This window comes from Carassius auratus, chromosome 9 (assembly GCF_003368295.1).
Source record: "Carassius auratus strain Wakin chromosome 9, ASM336829v1, whole genome shotgun sequence".
Classification (NCBI taxonomy): domain Eukaryota; kingdom Metazoa; phylum Chordata; class Actinopteri; order Cypriniformes; family Cyprinidae; genus Carassius; species Carassius auratus.
Genome location: NC_039251.1, coordinates 4,865,093 through 4,889,306, shown reverse-complemented (window position 1 = coordinate 4,889,306; position 24,214 = coordinate 4,865,093). Strand labels below are relative to the sequence as shown.

The 24,214-nt window shown below is 39.9% G+C and overlaps 2 protein-coding genes across 10 annotated transcripts in view; one reads left to right on the top strand and one right to left on the bottom strand.

Annotated features, from left to right (window-relative positions):
- The window catches only part of LOC113109177 (NACHT, LRR and PYD domains-containing protein 3-like), a 1,077,877-nt gene that overhangs the window by 99,763 nt on the left and 953,900 nt on the right, over positions 1–24,214 (top strand). The gene's annotated exons all lie outside the window — the stretch shown is intronic.
- Positions 1–24,214, bottom strand: part of LOC113109186 (inactive dipeptidyl peptidase 10) — a 91,488-nt gene that overhangs the window by 22,634 nt on the left and 44,640 nt on the right. For 2 of the 4 annotated variants that reach the window (XR_003292859.1, XM_026272833.1), the window contains exons 2-11: positions 14,650–14,764; positions 14,440–14,535; positions 8,355–8,449; positions 7,868–7,942; positions 4,798–4,850; positions 4,436–4,517; positions 3,698–3,818; positions 3,284–3,438; positions 1,881–1,978; positions 1,688–1,811 (exon numbers count right to left, since the gene is read on the bottom strand). Coding sequence is in view for 3 of the 4 variants with exons in the window: in XM_026272833.1 (XP_026128618.1) it covers positions 1,688–1,811; positions 1,881–1,978; positions 3,284–3,438; positions 3,698–3,818; positions 4,436–4,517; positions 4,798–4,850; positions 7,868–7,942; positions 8,355–8,449; positions 14,440–14,535; positions 14,650–14,764 (1,014 nt within the window). In the remaining variant the exon portion in view is untranslated. Of the gene's footprint in view, positions 1–1,687; positions 1,812–1,880; positions 1,979–3,283; positions 3,439–3,697; positions 3,819–4,435; positions 4,518–4,797; positions 4,851–7,867; positions 7,943–8,354; positions 8,450–14,439; positions 14,536–14,649; positions 14,765–14,867; positions 15,307–22,455; positions 22,772–24,214 lie in introns of those variants that run through there. The other 2 variants (XM_026272834.1, XM_026272835.1) reach the window with 2 other exon arrangements.

Below are 24,214 nucleotides of genomic sequence, written 5' to 3'. Positions count from 1 at the left end.
TTTTGAATGCAATGGCCAATCAGAGGTGTTCCGATGAGTCATCGCTGAAATGTCGGTGCTTCCTTCACTCCCTCACTGACCGAATACCGCTTTCTGGTGAATTCTCTCGTCAGAAACAACAAAGTGCAGATGTGTGTACGAATCTATAATTAAGATATTGATTTCACAGTGTTAACAGTTTCAGTGATTTTAATGGGAGTTTCTGAGAGTGATTGAAATCTAGACTGTCAGTGAAAATGATCTTTAATAATGTAAATGTTATTTGCTCTCTTTCTGAACAATGAAAGATTAGTAGCAATATTTATATCACATTAACTTTTAATGTTAAATTCACATTTAATATAAAGTCAGGCGTATTAAAAATATGTTATGCCATGACACATATATCTGTTACTTAAGTAAACAGACAGGGTTTTATAATAAATTACATAAATTGGAGTAAAGGCTGATGAAATATATACATTTATACACACATACATTACATACATTTTATCTATATATCTTAATAAAAATAGGCTCAGTATATATGACCCAAAGTAACTAGTAACTAACCACTTGAGTAGATTTTTTATCCGATACTCTTACTCAAGTAACTATTCAAGACTAGTACTTTGACTTTTACTTGAGTACAGTTTTTGGGTACTCTACCCACCTCTGTCTATACCCTAATTTAAGTAAGGCCTATTCCTGGTAATCTGTCTGTGAAACTGGGCTTTTGTGCGAGAATGAAGCTTTGCATCACTAGAACCGTTTGCAGGACTCACTACAGTATAGATCCACATAAAATAAAGTGAAATTTCAAAATTGTAACTTTTGTACTACTAATAAACATTTAAATTTTACTTTGTGGATTAAACCCATTTTAAGAGCAAAATATCAAATGCAGTAAAATGCCTTTTATTTGTCATTTGTAATATTTGTTGTTGCAAGGTCCCCTCAAATCATGGGAATGTGTGTATTAGTGTGTGCGCAAGGTCCCCTCAAATCATGGGAATGTGTGTATTAGTGTGTGCGCAAGGTCCCCTCAAATCATGGGAATGTGTGTATTAGTGTGTGCGCAAGGTCCCCTCAAATCATGGGAATGTGTGTATTAGTGTGTGCGCAAGGTCCCCTCAAATCATGGGAATGTACGTATTAGTGTGTGCGCAAGGTCCCCTCAAATCATGGGAATGTACGTATTAGTGTGTGCGCAAGGTCCCCTCAAATCATGGGAATGTGTGTGTATTATGCAAATGATATGCATAAAATATGCTAATTTGGTCCCTGTAAGTTATGTTCACCCGATATTTCAGAAGTCCCCATTAAGCATGGTCAAGACATTACTTCATTAATTCAGTTGTCTGAAGTCGTGTATAGGCTAAGAGAGCTATGGTTAGTGTCCCTAATTTTTTTCAAACCTCAAAACCCTTTAGAAAGGGTGGTCCCCACATGTGATGATTAAAAAGTTGGTCCCCATCAAACATGGAAACCAGTATGTGTGTGTGAGTGTGTGTGTGTGTGTGAGTGTGTGTGTGTGTGTGAGTCTGTGTGTGTGTGTGTGTGTGTGTGTGTGTGTGTGTGTGTGTGTGTGTGTGCGCGTGCGTGCGTGCGTGTGTGTGTGTGTGTGAGTCTGTGTGTGTGTGTGTGTGTGTGTGTGTGTGTGTGTGTGTGTGTGTGTGTGTGTGTGTGTGTGTGTGTGTGTGTGTACCTTGATGCAGGCTCCAGTGGTGGAGTCACAGACTGTCAGAATAGAGATGTTCTGCGGTCGGTTTAACCAGCGCACTGCTGTCTTGGTCTTACTGATCCACTTCACCATCACCACATAGTGCTCCCTACAGACACAGAGAGTGTCAGAGCATCGTCTGAGTCTCCAGACAGATCTGAACACACTAACTCCTTACCTGAGCTTGAACTCATCTGGTGGTGTGAGTTCAAGAGTGTGCGTCGGTCCGTACAGATTGACTACAAACACTTTCACCATGGGATTGGGCTGCCCAGCCTGCAAACAGAACATGCATCAACAATTTAAATTATAAAAAACAATTACAAAAATAATTTAATCTTTGCACCAACAACAGATTTAAATTTATGCATTTAGCAGACACTTTTATCCAAAGCGACCTACAGCGCATTCAAGCTATCAATTTAAACATATCATGTGTTCCCGGGGAATCGAACCCCCCGACCTTGCGCTTGCTTGCTTGCATGCACAGTGCTCTACCAGTTGAGCTACAGGAACACTATGAACACTATGGAACAGATGACCAAAGAAATGTCCTTCAACATACCACTGTCCGTCTATGTCTCTATACAATTGAGCCACACTTCAAAATGTCAGAATGACACTCGATTAGGTGAAACGGTGCTTCAGTCAATATCCTACATAGACACACCTGAACTAGTTATCTGGCTCATTCTAAACCATGCTTAACAGAATCCTAATATAATTTTGTTTCATGTTTCAGTGTAGCTCGTACCTGGGTTAACAGTTAAACATGGTCTTCATAAACTGATGTTTCACGCTGTACCTTCCTAATACTATGTTAACAATATTATTTACAGTAATGGATGAACGCAAACATCCAACTCTAGATTCCCACATCTTTATATTATATATTGTACAATACTATAAAGTTTTTCCTGAGTGAAAGTTCAGAACTCAGTGTTCTTCCAAAACCAACTCATCCAACCACATCTTTGTGACACTTGCTTTGTGCACTGTGTCACAGACATGCTGGAATAAAATGGGCCTTCCTCAAACTGTACCTACAAAACTGGAAGCACAGCATTGTCTAAAATGTCTTTGCATCCTGAATCATTTAGATTTCACTTCAGTAGAAATAAGGAGCAGAGTCCAACAGAGAAACAGCCCTGTACCATCATCTCTCCTCCAGAAAACTTTACAGTCAGCACAATGCAGTTAGGCAGGTGATTGGTCTCTATGCAGAACAGGTTTCCACTGCTCCAGAGTCCAGTGTCTGTGTGCTTTATTCACTCGATGCCACACTTGGCATTGTACTGGTGATGTTAGGCTTCATGCATCTGCTCAGCCATTGAAACCCATTCATGAACCTTCACTGCACAGTTTTTGTGCTGATATTAATGCCAGTGGTAGCTCTTCAGCTCTGGAATTAGCAGAGCTCTGGTGACTTTTACACACCATGAGCCTCAGCATTCGATGAGCTGTGGCCAATGCTATACTTTAAACACCTGTGGCAAATAGGTTGACTGAAACTGCTGAATTTGATAATTAGTGTGTCCCAACACTTTTGTCCATGTAGTGTAGATCTGAGCATGATGTTACCTTCGGATACGGGTACTGTTTGCCTTTAGGGTATGTGGAGCCGGTGAAAGTGGGCAATGGCATGTTTGGCACCAGACTGTCATTCAGGACCAGAAATGCCAAGCGCTCGCCGTCAGGTGACCACCAGTGCGCCACATGCGTGTGCAGGACCTCCTCTGAGCACAGGTTTACAACAAAACAAAAGTTACAAAAACACTGAATAGTAAACTGGACTGTATGAGATCTCAGAGTCAAACACAAACAACTATCACCATACAGTACTCCTCATTATCTGAAGAAACTGAGAGCTAATTTACAATCTGCTGACACAAGAGAAAACTGAATAACACTTACTGTGTCTCACGAGAGGAAGAATGCATCATCATTATATATTTCTTAAATCTTCTCACAAACAGAGAGATAACTGAGCCTCACCTTCATAGAGCCAATCAGCGATGCCGTTATAGATGACGTTCTCTTTCCCAGATGAGGTCAGTCGCAGCGAGTTACTCCTGACGTCCGACTGATAGTAAATATTATTCTCAAATATGTACACCTACACACACAGTAGATATTTATTACTTTTTAAGCCTCTTTAAATACTGTAACTGATCTAAAACGTAGCTGTGTTTTATTCAGTGTTATTGAATGTGCTCTGACACGCTTCTTAGACACCTTACTGGAGACCGACCCGTCTTTTGTCCTCAAGTCATGTCTGATTTATTTCAAAGTTGAACTTATGTCTATAACCTATCAGTGCTTCATATACAGCAGGTTTTAGAGCTGGCTGATATGACAACATATAATGATGATCCTACAGATTTAGATCTGGATTTATTGTATTTATAGCATTGTCTAGCACATACAGTATCTCACAAAAGTGAGTACACCCCTCACAATTCAGCAGCCACGTTGGTATATCTCCTGCTTAAGGGCCAGTACTACAGAATATTTATAATAATGGCTGTAACTTAATTTATTTCAGAGGATAGTAAATCTTTACTACTATACAAGCAGTACATAGACTACTCTAAAATATATCCAAGTTTAATTTCTATAGTATTTTCCCTTGAGGTGATATACCAATATGGTTGCTGAAATATAAGGGGTGTACTCACTTTTGTAAGATACTGTTAATAAATGAGTACCATAGTGAATGAAAGACGATCTCACCAGCTGCTGGCCCTGAACACCCCATGCTGCGTGCTGCAGTTTAGAGTTCAAAACCTCTGGAGGATCCAGCTGCAGAACCTCCCTACTTGCACACACACACACAAACACACACACACACACACAGTGGTCAGACTGACATTATAAGCAGCTGGTGTGTTTCTGCTGCAGTGGGTGAATGCTGGCTGATCTGAATAATGTTCAACATCACGGCAGCATGTTCAAAGCATTTCTAATTTCCGCTGTACTTTGCTTCAGTACGTTTGAACCCCTCAGCTCTTTTCAGATGGTTCTGCCTTCAACACTTAAAGTCCTGTTTGTATGTCTGTGAGATTCAGTGAGCTCATGAAAAGCTCTTACTCCACCTGGTGTGAATGCTGTATAAGATGTAGGATGCCGTGAAAGAGTGCCGGTAAACCTGCGGTCAGAAAACAACACATATAAAACACAACAATCCTGAATACATTTTAAATCACTTCATTACCTTTGATTCACAGTTAATGAAAATTAAGTGTAACTCAGCTCAATGATTCATTGTGATTTTCTTGTCTTTCAGGGACAAAGCATTTCTTTAAAGGTACCATATGTAAGTATCTTCTAGGCTGCCTATGAAAGTACACAAAGGACGCAGGTTAGTTCCCCTTCAGTGGAACTTCGAGCTGTGTCCCCCTCTAGGGGACACTTTGGGGAATGCTGCCATCAGTGTCTGTAAAGTGTAAAACAATGCAAATCTTATTGGTTCACGTGGCCTCGGATGTCATAGGCGGGTACCCAAGAGTATAAAAGGGAAACTGCAGAATGCATCAAAAACTTTTGTTGTCTTTGGAGCTGTTTTGTACAAATGTGTGAAACGAATCTTCCTGATGAGTTGAGCATGACTGTGCGCTCATTATGATGAGTCACAACGGCTACGTTTACATGCGCAATTTTGGGTTCAATCAAACTGAATTAATCCGATGAATCCGATTGATGAACCTGAATGTAATGAACGCTAAATAAATCGGGTTGATGTGCGCTTCAGATTTGAATTTTTTTTTTTTTTACATGCGCACACTGCACAAATAAAGGGTTTCTCATCGTTTGCACATAACCACTCTCCTACACTGTATATGTATTTGTTTTTAACAGCATAATTAATATTTTTCCATTTATGGGCATTTATTGATAAATATACATATAAACCGCTGTGCCGTGATGCTCATATTTATCACACAGTAAAAATGCCCCTCTCCATGCCCAAAACGAGTTGTTTTTGGATGAGAATCCAAAATAAGGACTGGTTTGAGGTTGTCCTACTCCACTTTTAGAAGAGTTTTATAATGACAGTTTTGTAATGGTTTAAATTGTATTTATATGACCACCATCAATTCATAGCAGTGAATGAAGAGGTATCATATCGATCACAAGTGCAGTATGGAGTACCTCAAGGCTCAGTATTAGGGCCATTACCCTTCACGCTTCAGATGTTACCCTTGGGAGATATCATCAGGAAACATGGTGTTACCTTTCACTGTTATCCTGATTATACTCAGCTCTATATTTCTTTGTGGCCTGGTGAAACACACCAATTTGAAAAACAATTTGAAATATGTGCTGTATTAACGAAATAATAAATCATAATCATAATTCATAATCAAATTGTATTCATCTAATGAATTTGATATAGCGTAGCTTGTCAAAGGACTACAGCTCTGTGTATTAAATGTATCTGAATATTTTCCATCTGAAAGCATTTGACTGAGATTTACCTGTACTATTAACCACAGAACAAGCTTTTCTGATGAGATGTGCATGACAAATCACATGTATAGGTGTGTTCCCATGCCTCAGTGGTAGAGCATTGCAGTAACAGCACAAAAGTTAGTGGGTTCAATTCCCAGGGACCACACATACTAGTAAAAAAAAGAATAATAATATAAATTTGTAGCTTAAATGCACTTAAACACTGCTGTTATGGCTGCTGCTTAGATCATGCTTTGATTTTGGGAGCCTCTGGTCATATACAGTGCTCACTAACCTACTGTAGGACTGTCACTAATTTGGGGACCTGCTTAGTATAACCATCTGAGGGTGGTTATATTCCAGCTTGAATACTAGCTGTATGATAGAGCACTTATGCTCCAGCTAGACATTGGGATCAAGTGTTCAACTTTCTGTAGGGCTGCCTTGATGAACTGTCTGCATGTTGATCTGCACTCTACATACCAGGACTGAGTGTTGTTAGGCTTCCTCTCGTTTATGGGAGTCATTCTGCTGATACCTCCACTCTCTACATTAGAGCAGAGCTCCACTTAGACAGTACTATTAGCACGTAGATTGTGTCTTACCTAGACAATGGGTGTAAGCAGACAGCCCACTCTTTGTGGTCTGGGTAGTCGAGTCGGTCCCCTTCTGGTAGCCCTTCTTAGGTACGTAGCTATCTGAGGATATCTCTGTGCTACCTCAGTGACTGCTCGCCTTCTTAGGGCTTTATATAGCATTCTCCCTGAGCCCTCGCCTAGACCTCTGCTGTCTATCTAGTATCCGTATTAGTTTTATGGTCCTGTCGGGTAGCCCCTTCCTAGGTATATCTGAGGATATATGTGTTCTAGCTGAGATCGTTTTTAGCAATCTTTGTGCTTCTCTATGCTTCCAGCCTCTCCAGTGGTCTTATTATTCTGGCTATATTTGCACACAGGCTCCAATGTTTCTACCAAGTTATGTGAGTGGCCAAAGGCATCAGTGGCTTGGCCCCTTTCTGAGGAAAGGTTTGGTATATGTCTTTCACCTCCTTAGTACTCTCTCACCAGGTGGACAGGCAAGCGCCTCAGCATGGCATGATTGGATACCATTCCCCAAAAGTGTCCCCTAGAGGAAGATGCAGCTCTAAGTTCTCTTGAAGAGGAACATCTCGGGTTTCGCAAGTAACCATGATTCACAAAGAGGGAAGAAGATGCTGAGTTGGTGATGTATTAAGCAGGTTCCCTTTTATACTATTGGGTACCCGCCTATGACATCATGGGCCACATGGTACAATAGGATTGGAATTGTTTTACATGTTACAGACACTGGTCATGCTGGAAATATTCCCCAAAGTTTCCCCTAGAGGGGGACACAGTGTCTCTTTCCCTTTCGGGGGACCATGGTTACATGCATGACCCGAGATGTTTTTTTCTGGCAAAATCCAAAGGCTGTGACATAAAACAATCATAAGAGTTAGTTTTAGGCAGTTAATTAGGTTGTGACCTGTTATCTGTTAATGACATTTGGTCTCTTGTGTCTTAATCTCATTTCCTCGCGTTCCTATAGCAAGTGTGAATAAGCACATGCTCACTGGCTGCAATTCTTTTACGAGCCACTAACGTCAATAATAACACAAGTTTTCAGATTCGGACATACTGTACGCTTCACTATTATAAAGAACACATCTGTTTTATTGCAGGAAGCAGCACTTACCTGTTTTACATTGTAGGCAAAAAGCACATACTTCATGTCTGGGCTTATAGAGTATCTGGTGGCTTTGAAAGTATCCTGGAAAAACACAAATGATATTATCCTTATTACTGTATTCATATTCCTAAATCTATAGACTGCACTTCAACATTTCTGCTGGGAACATCTCATTATGAAAAACTTAAGGCCTCATATCATGAAAACAATTCAACTTTCATGATCTTTAGAGATTATTAATTATTATAAAAGCAGTTCTACAGTCTTGAATTTATTATGAATTATTATGTAAACTGTTGAACAGGTTCACTCGTGAAGGTTAAGCTATCATTTTGTCCTGTGGACTGCAAACATCATTTAGGTGAAATAAATAATTCAGGGCACTACTAAATAAACAAACTCACAACATTTTTGATGCCGCTTATTTTATTAATGATTAACATTGTGCAAACTGCATTAGTCGTATGTAAACGCATGTTCAGGTTTTACTCACAAATGTGGTGTTCTTCAGCACAATCTCGGTCTCGTTCGTGAGGATATTAAACCTGATCACATGACCGTGGTGATTTCTATAGATGACCTCAGAATCTGGCAAAGAGTGAAAGAGGAGAAAGAGAGTATATAATAACAAATCATGTTTGTACGGTTATGAAGAGCATTTAACATCTCACAGCAATGCAGAATCAAATGCACTTTTTGGTCTAAATGCTCATCTTGGTGATTTATTCACGCAAACAGTGATGTGTAACGGCACAAACGGCTCAACTTAAAGAGTTTCAGGAACAGCACAACCTACACGAGTCAGAGCTGATTGAGCGAGAGGTTTGTGTAGAAGATCCAGAGGAGCATCAGTCTGAGGTCAGTCTCTGTTAAAAGCAGCACAGCTCTCATGAAACAGGTGAAACTCTGCTGTGAAATATTTATTCTGGTCTTGTCTGCAGATGTGATGTGATGACTCGATCTGAAGGACATGTGCTGAGCATACACACAAAAGCTCACTAGAGGACGATCTACACACTCAGTTACGTCAGCTTGAGCTGTATCTCATCCACCCCTGAGAACACTGAAGAGAAGAATTGATGTGAAATACAGCCAAGAACGGTGACCCATACTCGGAATAAATGCTCTACATCCAAAGAGCACACACACACACACACTGTGAACACACACCCGGAGCAGTGGGCATCATTTATGCTGCGGCGCCCGGGGGGGGGGGGCATACATACCCTAGCCTGACTCTCTAACCATTAGGCCACAGTTTCCCCTAAGTCTGGAGTGACTAATAACACACAGATATGGCTGGAAGAGAAGCAGGAGTTGAAGGATTAGCTTCCACACACACACTCGCATGCGCAAACACACACACACACACAATTAAATATTCATGCTGCAGTCACCGGTGTAAGACCTGAGTGCCCCTTATCACTTCATATGAGGGGCCTGACAAGCCTTAATTCATTCTGGCACTCTCACTCACTTATATTCTCCTTTCTCATACATATATGGTATCCATCACTTCCTTTTTAAGCAGGAAGTCACTCTCAGACCAGGAAATACAAGACTTGCCCAGCTCTTCCTCACAATTTTATGCTATTCACAATGTTGCTATTCAAATTCATCCTGTTTTCTTTTCAAGTACACATTTTATGTTTTTAACCTCCTGTGTGTTCTGCAGATCTGTGTACAAGTGTTATGTTATTGATTTCGATCGTATTGACAGGGCTCAACCCTAAGGACATTTTCTACTGGCCCAGTTCAGTCAGAGGTTTCAATTCTTAATTTCCTCTGGCAAAATGTTCACAGGCCTTGCCACAATCAATCAATCAATCAATCAATAAGACATATTGTGGCTGTAACATTGTATTGTAATAAATGATAACCACTTTACACAAATAGGTAGAAAAGTTCAAAGATAAAACTGAAATGAACCATGCTTTTTCAGGTCGGTCTAACTCTATTCCAGCTAAGGATGCACTGATCAGGATTTTTTGTGACCAATTACAATTGCAGATTTTACTTATTTATTTACTTTTCACAATCAAATGAGTTGATTCCCATACTCTTTTTTTTTATTAATTACATTTTTTTACATTTATTAAAGGGGGGGTGAAATGCTGGTTTTCACTCAATCTCCTGTTAATCTTGAGTACCTATAGAGTAGTACTGCATCCTTCATAACTCCAAAAAGTCTTTAGTTTTATTATATTCATAAGAGAAAGATAGTCTGTACCGATTTTTCCCGGAAAAACACGAGCGCCTGGAGGTGTGATGTGTGGGCGGAGCTAAAGAATCACGAGCGCGAGTAAGCTTTTGCGTTGAGAGCGTCTGGAAGCTGTGACATTACCGTGAGGACAAAACCAACCAAAACAAACCACGGCTAACAGTCAGATTCAGCATTTATTTATGATCCAGAATCAGATCCAGAGGCTGAAACTGAACGAGAGCAGCAGCAGCAACGACTCGCTCCGAGCGGGGCTCGAACCCGGGTCTCCGATGGGAGGCTGCCGCACTAACAAGGAGGCAGAGATATTTGAAGCAGTTTTACTCACCGCCTGCGGTTCCAACACACGATTGTGACCCTTTTTCCTTGGGATTGCATCATCCTTAAGAAATAAACGATACGCAAATCCGTCGTCAAACTGGGCCTTGTTTGTAAAACAAGCATCTTCGAAATGCAGGGAACAAACACAAACACTTGCACAACTCCGTTGATGCTCTGTAAAAATAAACTCCATCCACTGGTCCCTTAATGCTGTTTCTCTTTTGGTAATCTGTGCAGGGTTGTCTTGCCCTGGCAACCAAAAACACACTTCTTTTGTGACATTTGGCGACGCTCTCGCTCTGAACAGTGAAGTCTGTTGTGCTCTCAGTGCTCTGCTATACGGGAGCGCGCGCTCTTCCAGCAGAAGTGCCTCAGGACCCATATAAGGAAATTCCGCTCCATCTAACGTCACACAGAGCCATACTCGAAAAACACTTTCCCAAACTTGTGACAAACCGGAAGGAGTATTTTTGGAACAGAAATACTCCTTCAAATGTACAACTTAATTTTTGAAACTTTGTCCATGTTTAGCATGGGAATCCAACTCTTTAACAGTGTAAAAAACTCAGTATGCATGAAATAGCATTTCACCCCCCCCCCCCCCCCCCCCCTTAAATGTTTATTTTTCTCTGTTACTGGCCAAACTAACCTTGAACAAACATTAATATTTTATTATTACTCTTTATTATGATTATTAGTGTTTTATTACCTTAATTATATGAATGTCTGCACTGTGTTTGCACTCTGTGTACTGGACGCTCCTGACACCAAGACAAATTCCTTGTGTGTGTAAACACTTAATAAAGCTCTTTCTGATTCTGATGAAAATGCTAATTCAATCTCTGACAGCAGGTGGCGCTCATAGAACTCTAGCAGCGTGTCCTGAGTTATAGTTGTACATATTAAGAGTAAAAAGAAACGCCATAGAAAGTTCACCTCAGAAATACATCCATATTCATCCGACCCTAATTCTATATTAATGGTTTTGTGTTCTGTTCTGTCTGTTACAGTATTTCTCTGCTTGCGAGACTATTCTCTCTGTGTCCATCTGCAGTTCATCTGTCTTACAGATAAATATATCATGATTATATATTTTGTATAGGTTTGTGTTACCAAATTGCATCATGTCGAGAATAACCTGTCTGCGCTGTTTTTAACATGGTCTTTTTTGATCACAACCCCCTCAAGGGACGAGGCCATGTAACTTTTTCACAATGATAAGATTTATTTATTCATTATATTATATATATATATATTTCTAAACCCACATAGCCTTCTGTAACCCTTCTGCGGCCGCCTCATCTACCTCAGCCACGCTGATCAGGACCCGACCTGCTTCCATTTCCACTATACTCTCTCACACATACATACATTCTTCTCTTACATACACCTTTTCTTCAGACATACACACATTATACATATATATATATATGTGTTAAATGGACAATGTATGTGTGTGAGAGTGCCAGGCTTGTATGACCCCTCATACCTTCTGGTTACGGCAGAAACTACCACATCCACCGCTCACACACTCACTCACACACACTCACACACACTCATAGTTTAGACACACACTCACATGTACATTAACGCACACACTCTTGCATGGGTGCACACCCTCACACACACGCGCACATGCACATTCACAGAGACACAAACACACACACTCACACACACCCTCACACAGACATGCACACACCCACTCAGTTACAGACAAACAAACAAACACACACACACACACAAACAATGAAATATTTATGCTGCTGCCGCCAGTGTAAGACCTGAGTGCCCCTTATCCCTTCCTGTTACCATAGCAACTACCACATCCACCGCTCACACACACACTTACACAAACGCGCACTCACACACACTCACTTACACTCACACACACACAAACACACTCACCCACAATGAAATATTCATGCTGCTTCCACCAATGTAAGAGTTCCCCTTTCCCTCTCCCTGTTACCATAGCAACTACCACATCCACTACTCTCACACACACACACACACACTTACACACACACTCACACAATGTTGAGGCCTGATATGGCAAAAATATTTCAGTATCTAGATTATTTTCACAGATCTAAAAGGTCAGGTTCATCATCACATTCTTTCACACACTGAGTTCTGCTGAACCACTTCTGCTGTGTTTCATTGGTTCTTATGATGCAGGAAACAGTATTTGATGTCCTCAAAGAGTCTTGGATCAGGAATGAGCTTCTCTCACAGCCTCACAGAGACAAGAAATATATAATATGGGAATATTATTAATGTCAAATCGCTCTTCTCCTGCTCAGAGTCCTGCAGGAAGCTTCACATTATACCTAACTAGCCTTCTACCACGCTACAACCCATCACGCTCAATAAGGTCACAAAACACTGGACTTTTGCTAGTTCCTAGGATAGCTCCCAAACTCTGGAATAGCCTTCCTGATAATGTTCAGGTTCAGACACACTCTCTCGGTTTAAATCTAGATTAAAAACACATCTCTTTCACCAAGCATTTGAATAATGTATCTCTTAAATTATAGCACCTGAGAAGAGATGATGCTGACCCTCAGAGGACCTCAGATGATGCTAACCCTGAATCAACAACAGAACTAACAAATATTGCTACAAGTGTGACTGCATCATATAATAACTGATGTTAATAATGTTCATCGTCTGGCTGACTACGTCTTGTATTCATTTTTCTGAAGAATCCTCTCCTACGTGCACAAACTGACAGTCACCACTTATAAGCTACTACTAAATATTGTAGAAACATAATTTTCTGTAAAGTTGCTTTGTAATGATTTCATAACGATTGATCGCAAAAATCGCTATACAAATAAACTTGAATTGAATTATGACTCAGGGTGTGACTTCAGTGAAACAGATGGCCTTTAAAATGTTATGCTTTCCATATAAATACATGTTAGACCTGATATTAAATGACAGAGGGCCCACAGTCCAGATCACTGAGCTCTGAGGAGGCTTGAGCACCAGACACTGGATCTGGCTCTAAATCTTCTGAGGTCTTTCAGAGTTTAGAGGATTTTGCACTTTCAAGGGAAACTAAATATCCAGCACGACCAAAGTTCTGCTTCGTTTTCTGCCTGTGAAATCATCCGCATCTACTCCTTTAGATGTTCAGAATTACAGATCACAAAGTCTACACACATTTCCACTCACATTGAATCGCCATTGGCTAGGAAACTTTTTACCTTACTCGCCAGACTGATATACCATATATGCATGTGTGTGTGTGTGTGTGTGTGTGTGTGTATGTTTTAAATAAATATATAAATGTTTGTTAAATGGCACAGCTTTTTAAACATCTGAAAGTACTACATTCTTAACATCAGTCAGTCAAGGATTATTTAATGGTAGAACTTTAGTCATTAGAATTAAAACCATGTATGAATGCCCATTAGTCATTTTTACTGAACTTAGGTAAAAGTTCAGTAAAAGTGGTGGGGGTTTTTTATTCAGTGTTTCTGTAAAACAAATGGTGAAAAAACTAACAATAATACTGATAAGCTAATAACAATAATAATACTTAGAATTATATTTATAAGAAGGTTGAGTTGTTCACTCGAATTCATTTGCTGAAATCCAAACAGGGAAGATAATAGGTGATCGTCAGCCAATGAGATTGTCGTTTGTGCATTAGCTCCACCCACTACGGGAAAACCTGTCAGTTCTTAGAATCTGAAGAATCCCAAAGGAACGTTCATTTGACCAGCAAAAATACAACAAAGAATATAGATTACACTGACCACATCAGTTCTGCAGATATGTAAGAGTTATTAGCCAGTGGCTGATGTTAGACATCATTTAGTGAAGATTTAGTTGAATATGCGAGCGATTGACTTGGTCAGTGTTTCTTGTTTAAATGGCTGGTTTTCTAATGTTTATTGCTCAGCGTCTGCGGTCCTGATCAATCATCCTCTGCGATCAGCTGTGCTTAAGAGCTCATGACGGTGTACAGATAATTAATGAATGAGATCCATTAGAAATGAATGGCCTTGCAGTCGTATCGTCTTACCGTTGATCCAGCGAGCTTCAGGGTCGTGTATGTAGAAATCTGCGCTGAAGAGATCCTCCACCGTCAGCTTGGTGTCACTGCTGGGCTGCGTATCCACTGTCACACACACAGAGAGACAGAAACAGAGCCGTGAAGGCATCACACATCGGATCGAGTATCGCCGCTCAGACTGAAGCTCACGAGCGCTGTCATGTGTGTGTGCTGCCGTACCTGGAGTGAGGAGGATCACAGACAAGGTGATGAGAGAACAGACCGCCAGAATGACCAGCAGAGCGATGGCGATCCCCTTCCAGTTCCTCTGAGGAGCACTCATGCCCGCCAGGTCCTTCACACACACACACACACACACCTCAGTTCTTCAGCTGCACAGAATAATAAAGGTTTCATTTGAGTTCATTTGTACTTGATGATAGACGAGTCTAAATGACCTGAGTAACAGAAGCAGGACTCATATGAGGCAGGTAATGTGGAGTCATGGACAGGCTTTCTGCTCAACACTTCAGTCATTCATCACCTTCATGAAGGACTAGAAACACCTCACAGGAGCGATTCTGCTCACTGATGAAACTAATGCCTACCAGGTTTATCCTGCTATAGAGACTGAAACGACTCGGTGATCTCGTCAGACCTCCACGGACTTCTGCAATGAATGTGATAAAACAATAATACAGTGATATTCACAATCAGAGTGACCTAAAGAAGACTCTGCTCCAGTTTAGAAGAGCAAACCGACAATGAGTTAAAGGACATTCATATTTAGATCTTGTACATTTATGTCTTCAGTCAACGATAATCGCTGTACTTTTGGAGGATCATAAATCACTGAAATACTTCAAAGTCATCTAACATTTTAATATTACAGCTCTCTGCAGCCTGCATGAAAGGGTTAAAGATGTGACAATTTTCTGCAACTTCAGAGAGCAATAATACAAAATAAAACAAAGAAATGATGAAGATGAGCCCTTCGGCTGTGAGCGTGAGACAGAGAGAGCGTGCCGTTATTTTGAGAGGTGACCTCGCCGAGGACACATTTATGACGGTCAGAGGACGGCCAGATTCATCCTTCATCTCTCGACACGAGCGGTGGAGCTCACTCCATCTCACACCATCAAACACCACAATCCATAGTGTTTCCTACACACATGAACCGCTCAAAACACATAAAAAAGCCCACGTAAGCAACGTCAGCAATGTCACTGTGCAAAAATACCCCTTACCGTCTATATATAAAGGTCAGTGCATGTCAGAACAATAAAACAGACATCAGGCTCAGATTACAGAAACTTAGCCACTGTCTTGAGATCTTAGTGACTCTTACCTTCTGGATTCACATTAGACCAATCTACATTGTTGTTGTGTAACCGGCTTTAAAACAATATCATGACTTACTTGTAAGACTAATCTAAGCACTTTATGCAACCGACCACTGAACACAACATCTGGAAACCTCTGCAATCTCAGAGACAGAGAATAAAGGTATATTTTTGTGGTTGTTGATTTTAAAACAGTAAAATATTCTACATTTAGAAAACACACTTTTAATTCCTAGAGTATATTCACATAAGGGATGAACAATTACCTGACAAGCTAAATTTTGGAAGAAATAGTGCATCACCTAAAATCGTCAACCTGTTGTCTTGACACACTTCACACATCTTTTTTCATAAGTGTGCTTAACTGCTTAGAAGCAGATCTCTTAGAAGTGGTGAATGCCTCACTTCTTTCTGGGACGTTTCCAAACTCCCTAAAAACTGCAGTTGTTAAGCCCCTCCTGAAAAAGACCAATCTTGATAACACCATTTTGAGCAATTTTAGACCAATATCTAATCTTCCTTTTATAGGCAAAATTATAGATTAGGTAGTTTTTAATCAGCTGAACAAATACTTAAACTCAAATGGATACCTGGACAATTTTCAATCTGGTTTCCGACCGCATCACAGCACAGAGACAGCACTCATTAAGATAATAAATGATATTCGCTTAAATTGTGACTCTGGCAAAATATGGGTGCTGGTATTGCTAGATCTCAGTGCTGCGTTTGACACTGTCGATCATAACATACTACTAGAGAGACTGGAAAACTGGGTCGGGCTTTCTGGGATGGTACTTAAATGGTTCAGATCATACTTAGAAGGAAGAGGCTATTATGTGAGTATAGGAGAGTATAAGTCTAAGTGGACGTCCATGACATGCGGAGTCCCACAAGGCTCGATTCTAGCACCGCTCTTGTTTAGCCTGTATATGCTTCCACTAAGTCAAATAATGAGAAAGAACCAAATTGCCTACCACAGCTATGCTGATGATACCCAGATTTACCTAGCCTTATCTCCAAATGACTACAGCCCCATTGACTCCCTCTGCCAATGCATTGATGAAATTAATAGTTGGATCTGCCAGAACTTTCTTCAGTTAAACAAGGAAAAAACTGTCATAGCATTTGGAATTGCATTTGGAAACAAAGATGAAGTGTTCAAGGTGAATGCATACCTTGACTCTAGGGGTCAAACAACTAAAGATCAAGTCAGGAATCTTGGTGTGATTCTGGAGACAGACCTTAGTTTCAGTAGTCATGTCAAAGCAGTAACTAAATCAGCATACTATCATTTAAAAACATTGCAAGAATTAGATGTTTTGTTTCCAGTCAAGACTTGGAGAAACTAGTTCATGCCTTTATCACCAGCAGGGTGGACTATTGTAATGGGCTCCTCACTGTTCTTCCCAAAAAGACCATTAGACAGCTGCAGCTCATCCAGAACACTGCTGCCAGGATTCTGACTAGAACCAGAAGATCTGAGCATATCACTCCAGTCCTCAGGTCCTTACACTGGCTTCCAGTTACATTTAGGATTGATTTTAAAGTACTTTTACTCATATATAAGTCACTAAATGACCTTGGACCGAAATATATTTCAGATATGTTCACTGAATATAAACCTAACAGAGCACTCAGATCACTAGGATCGAGTCAGTTAGAAATACCAAGGGTTCACACAAAACAAGGGGAGTCCTCCTTTAGTTACTATGCTGCCCGCAGTTGGAATCAGCTTCCAGAAGAGATCAGATGTGCTAAAACACTAGTCACATTTAAATCTAGACTCAAAACTCATCTGTTTAGCTGTGCATTTACTGAATGAGCACTGTTTAATGTCTGAACTCATTGCACTGTATTTTACATATTCACTGTATTTTATGTAAAATCATTTTCTATTTGTTACTGTTTTTAATTCATTTTAAATAAGTCAATTTTAAATCATTTCCAAAGTTTTAAAATTGCTTGTTTTTATTTGTTATTTATTATTTCTTTATGACTATTTTACTTTCTTTTATGTAAAGCACTTTGAATTACCATTGTGTACGAAATGTGCTATAAAAATAAACTTGCCTTGCCTTGACAAAATATTTATATACGACTTTGTGTGTGCAATTCTAAACGTGCTTCAGATTTCTACAGTAATGATGGAACTAGCTGTAACACAGTAATGAAATGCATCATTATATAATATCCAGATTTCAGTGACACTTCTCTGAGTGCTGTGCTGCTTTTAGTTGAGTTTTATGGTTTTCTGCATCTGACACAATGTAATAATGTGCAGAAATTGATCTATAATGAATGAGATCTGCTGCTAAAGCTGTTTGTGAAGCATCATAATGTCAAACACATTCATTGAGCTGAGGTCAGACGTTTAACAAACAGCACTGAATATCATCTGACATGTACAGATGTGGCAACATTAATAATACACTACTGTCACCAAATCTCTGGCTTTCTTTAATGCAATAGGAATTTGCAGAAGGATTCAGTACCTCATCCCATCATATTCTCAATATGACTTGAATAACCAACATTACATTTATTCTAAGCATTCTAGCATATTTTAAACATATTTTCAGAGAAATACTATTGGTTACAAGTTTAAAAATGAAGCTGATCTGATCAGACAAAAACAAAAATCACATTTCTGTCATCATTGATGCTCCCTCCTGTCGCTCTAGAACCCTATCATTCTGTTTCTTTAGCGGAGCACAGAAGAAGATATGTGAGGAATGTTTCATCTGTTTTGTGCATACAAACTTCAAAAAGAAGATAAACGACAGGCCAAGTCTTCTGAATCTAATTAATGGATTCAATTCCCATATTTAGTGTCTCTTTCATATCAGACATCCCTCCTGTTCCAGCATCTTCTGCATATCGATGGCAGATCCCTGATTCTCACAGATTATAAACAATACCTTGTAAATCGAGCGAGAGACAGAAGCCCTGCTTCCAGCTTATTAAAGTGTGTTTTCTGTCAGTTTTGGCACAGTAGGACATCTGTCATATAGTTAAAGCCATTTACTGCAGTGTATTAATACTGTGAGAAGTTATCAAAATGTCTGTATAAGCATGCCCTTTAAAAGAATACATTTTTTTACTGAACATATCTTGTAATTATTGAACTCCATCGCTACAGACTGGGAATTAAAGCCTGTTCACTTCAATTATGATAAAAAACAACAACAATAACAATGTTTTAATAATGACAATAGTTTTTAATGATTAATTATTTAATAATTAGTATAATGATAAGCACATAAAGGAACAGTATTGTTGGAATCAGAGTGATGTTTCGCAGCTGATAAACAATAAAAACACTGAGGTCAGAATGCATCAGACTTTAGAAGAGCTGAAGGATTTAGAGCAGACTGACGGACAGACAGCTGCACGTTTGTAGTGAATAACACTCAGAACACTTCCAATGTACTTCCATTCTGACCAGTTACAGAAACACTGAAGTGTGCACGTGTGAGGCTAGGCCTTGTGACGGACCATCAGACGCTCAAATCTTATTAATCACATGCTTCTCACAGAATAGACAAAAAACAACAACATTGGTTCAAATCATCACCAGAGGAATGAATTATTTCTATTCTTTGCAGAGTCTTCAGAGTTGGCTCTGCCAGTCAGTCATTCTAATAAATGGCACATTTTCCACAGTAAAACCCCATAATAAAAGCAATCATGGTGGTGCGTCTGAAGGCCAGCTGGTAAAATTGAGACTAAAAGGCATTTTCAATAAAAAGAACAAAGTTGCATGTTTTAATCTCCACTAAATAACCCAGCAGAAAGAGTTTTCTTGTTTTATTAGGAATAGTTGATTTGCAGGAGTTGTATGCGACCTCACACTTTCATTTTAAGCAGTTAGGGTTATATATATATAACCCTGGTTATATAGTTATTAGGGGTGTAACGATACGCGTATTCGTATTGAACCGTTCGGTACGACGCTTTCGGTTCGGTACGCGGTACGCATTATGTATACCGAACGGTTCGTTGGAGTAATTAATTATATTTGAAAAAAAAAAAAAAAAAGAGAGAGAAAGAAATATAATGATATGCGTTCAACAAGGTAGCCCAATAACCCAAACAACGTAACAGGCAACGCCCCTGACACTCCCGAAGAAGAAAAAAACACCATCTTATATGTTTATGTTAGGCTACTCAGCAGGCGCTCGCTCACTCAGTACGCGCTGAAGGCTCGTTGCAAAATAGCCAATGCGTTTAACAGACTAGAAATGAGAAGATCCTCCAATAACCAACAGGTCTGGTGTTTGGGTGCACTTTGGATTCCCTTTAAGCTATAATGGTGATGGCAAGAGAGTGGTGGATAAAAAAACAACGGTATGTCGCATCTGCAACATGACAGGGTACACCAGCGGGAATACAAAAAAAACAAAAAAAAAAAACAGCGGGAATATCTGGGATATATGCGTCAGTACTATCTGGGAAAAGACGAAAAAAAGGAGAAACATGCATGCAGCAAACTATCCCTGCAGCATTTAGACACTATAGCTTACAGGGAATCCAACCCAAACACCAGACCTGTTGGTTATTTTAGGATCTTATATTTCTGGTCTGTTAAATGCATTAGACATTTTGCAACGAGCCTTCAGCGCGTGCTGAGTGAGCGAGCGCCTTAGGGGCCGTTCACATATCGTGCCTAAAAACGCATGGAAAACGCTAAGCGCGTCTTTCTCCTGAGGCGTCTGTCTTTGCTAAGCAACAATGACGTGCTCTCTCCATGAGACGCGGAAATTTCAGCGAAGGATAAATGGATTTGCAGCTCTAAAAATCGCTTGCAGTAGCTCTGCTACTAAATTTATTTCAAAATTGCAATCCATATACAACTATGATCAGCTGTTCCTTCATCTTGGCTGAGCTCTCAACGTTGTTACGGGAAAGGATGAAGCTGATTGGTTGGTTCTTGTCACATGACCCGCGGTGCGCTTGCGGCATTCTGAAAAGTTGAGATGTTTTTACATTTTGCTGTATCTAAAACGTATCGAACCTAACCGAACCGAACCGTGACATCAGTGTATCGTATCGAACCGAACCGTGAATTTTGTGAACCGTTACACCCCTAATAGTTATATATATACACAGTTTTTCTCAGTCGGTTTGATACATTTCTCGAATCATCCTTGAGATTTGCAGAACAGTAAGTGCATTTCTCAAAACAACTCGTACAAAGAGCAAAACACCGTGGATTACCTGCAAAAGCCAGTTCAGCCTTAATAAAGCCTTAGTTCATCTCTCAAAACTAAATATCTGTGTCAATGAACATGTCAGTGCCATCAGAATGACAAGTCCTTGTGTCATAGTTTATGGATAAGACACTCAAATCACTTTTACTCAAATCACTTTTTTTTCAATATAACAGTGTACTCTGGAGGGATGTTCTGATGGAAACTACTGTATTGAACAGTATGCCAAATGCTTCGGTATGCCATATATCCATTTCAAAAGTATGTGGGATATTGATTGAAAGAGACTGGAGTGAATTCCCAGTTACACTTTTACTAGTGGTCTGACCAAAAAAAAAAAAAAACCCTTTACAATGTCATTGTGATATAGAAAAGTATATGGGCACAAAGATGAAAATATTTGTTACTCTTGTGTTGTCCTCTGTCTTTACAGTATAAGCTTTCCAACTGAAGATTCATCAGATGAACCTTTGAGCTATTTCAGAGAAATGGTTTATCATTGGTTTATCATCTACATTCTCTTCATTAGTCAAGATTCACTTGGACAAATCATGCCAAATTTACAAAAGTCTAGTAATAATGTTTTTTTTTTTTTAATGTGCTTGACATCTTATGACAACTAGATGAACCATTTTGCATTTAATGACCAATATGATGAACTAAAGACTAGATGTTTTGGGGGGTAAGACTATTGCACAGAAAACTATATAATACATTTTAAGCAACATGACAGTAGCAACTGATAATGTAGGAGACCACAGATAAATGTGTGTAATCAATTGCATGAATGTACAAAAGCAATTGCAGCTTGTTCAAAAGAATGAGAAACTGCTTTTATGATGGGTATAAATGACTAGATGATGTGGAGGATGTACTAGTAGTTTTGAGAATTTCATTTCTGATTTGAGAAATGCACCAAAGTGACTGAGAAAAACTATACAACAAATGCTAAAAAAAAAAAGAAACAAGACATAAGTTAATTTTCAAATAAACATTAAACATTCAGATGTTATGATGTCATTTTAAGAGTCAGACTACACAGAATGTTTGTTCTTAATTGTGTCGTGTGTCAATAGTGACAGAGCAGATCTCAAACTAAAACACGATGAGAGAACTAGCACCATCACCTCGTCTAACACAGGTTTGATGAACATGCAGCAGGTTTTCTCGGTTCTGTCAGAGAAATAGCGAACCATTAGTTATTGACAGATATCTTCATCAGCGCGTTCCCGCGACTGGACAGGTACACAGACACGGGCGCGCGCGAGGCCATCTCAATCACGATCACGAGCAGAAACCGAATAATGACTGACCGGTGATGAAGAAACACGAAAGCAGAACCGTTTGATATTACTTCTGCAGTTAAACCGGTGATGTCATGAAGGGCGCGGGCGTTAGGTTGGTGTGCGCGCGATACTCACCGGATTCTGGACAAATAGGTCCCTAACGAAAAGAAAAAGCACCGTGTAAAGCGAGAAGATGCCGTTTGTTACCTCGTCCTGCGGATTCGGTCTCTGGCTTTGCTGCTCTTTGGTGGCCGTCATGATTCCGCTTCAGATGCCGCTGAGAAATCCCCAAACAAACCCCGGTGTGTCACCGCTAGCGTCCGTGACCGAGCAGAGTCCTTCTCATTCCACCGCAGCGCGAGCTGATTCTAATCGATCTGAACGGTGCCCTGACTCTGACTCTGATCGAACATAAACCGCTGCGAACGAGGAGTGGACTGATGCTGCGCTGGAGGGGCGGGAGGCTGACGCGCGATCCCGACACCACCGACTGACAGACTGATAGAAAGACAGACTGACTGATAGAAAGACAGACAGACAGACTGATAGAAAGACAGATAGACAGACTGATAGATAGACAGACTGACAGACTGATAGAAAGACAGACAGACAGACTGATAGACAGACAGACTGACAGACTGATAGAAAGACAGACAGACTGATAGAAAGACAGACAGACAGACTGATAGACAGACAGACTGATAGAAAGACAGACAGACTGATAGAAAGACAGACAGACAGACTGATAGACAGACAGACTGATAGAAAGACAGACAGACTGATAGAAAGACAGACAGACAGACTGATAGATAGACAGACTGATAGACTGATAGAAAGACAGACAGACAGACTGATAGAAAGACAGACAGACAGACTGATAGATAGACAGACTGATAGAAAGACAGACAGACAGACTGATAGATAGACAGACTGACAGACTGATAGAAAGACAGACAGACAGACTGATAGACAGACAGACTGACAGACTGATAGAAAGACAGACAGACTGATAGAAAGACAGACAGACAGACTGATAGACAGACAGACTGATAGAAAGACAGACAGACTGATAGAAAGACAGACAGACAGACTGATAGACAGACAGACTGATAGAAAGACAGACAGACTGATAGATAGACAGACTGATAGACTGATAGACAGACAGACTGATAGACTGATAGACAGACAGACAGACAGACTGATAGAAAGACAGACAGACAGACTGATAGATAGACAGACTGATAGACTGATAGAAAGACAGACAGACAGACTGATAGATAGACAGACTGACAGACTGATAGAAAGACAGACAGACAGACTGATAGACAGACAGACTGACAGACTGATAGAAAGACAGACAGACTGATAGAAAGACAGACAGACAGACTGATAGACAGACAGACTGATAGAAAGACAGACAGACTGATAGAAAGACAGACAGACAGACTGATAGACAGACAGACTGATAGAAAGACAGACAGACTGATAGATAGACAGACTGATAGACTGATAGACAGACAGACAGACTGCAGCAGCAAGAGTTCTTACTAGATCCAGGAAGTATGACCATATTAGCCCGGTCCTGTCCACACTGCACTGGCTCCCTATCAAACATCCTATAGATTTTAAAATTTACATTTACATTTGCATTTAATCATTTAGCAGACGCTTTTATCCAAAGCGACTTACAAATGAGAACAATAGAAGCAGTCAGGTCAACAAGAGAACAACAACAGTATACAAGTGCCACGACAAGTCTCAGTTAGTCTAGTATAGAATGCATAGCCAGTTTTTTTTTTTTTTTTTTTTTTTTTTTTATAAATGAAAAGACAAGAAAAGGAAAAGTGCTAGTGTTAGTTGGTTAAGTGCAGGAGAGTCTTTAGATGTTTCTTGAAAATGAGTAAAGACTCATTACGAATTGAGATTGGGAGGTTCCATTCCAAATATTGCTTATTACTTATAAAGC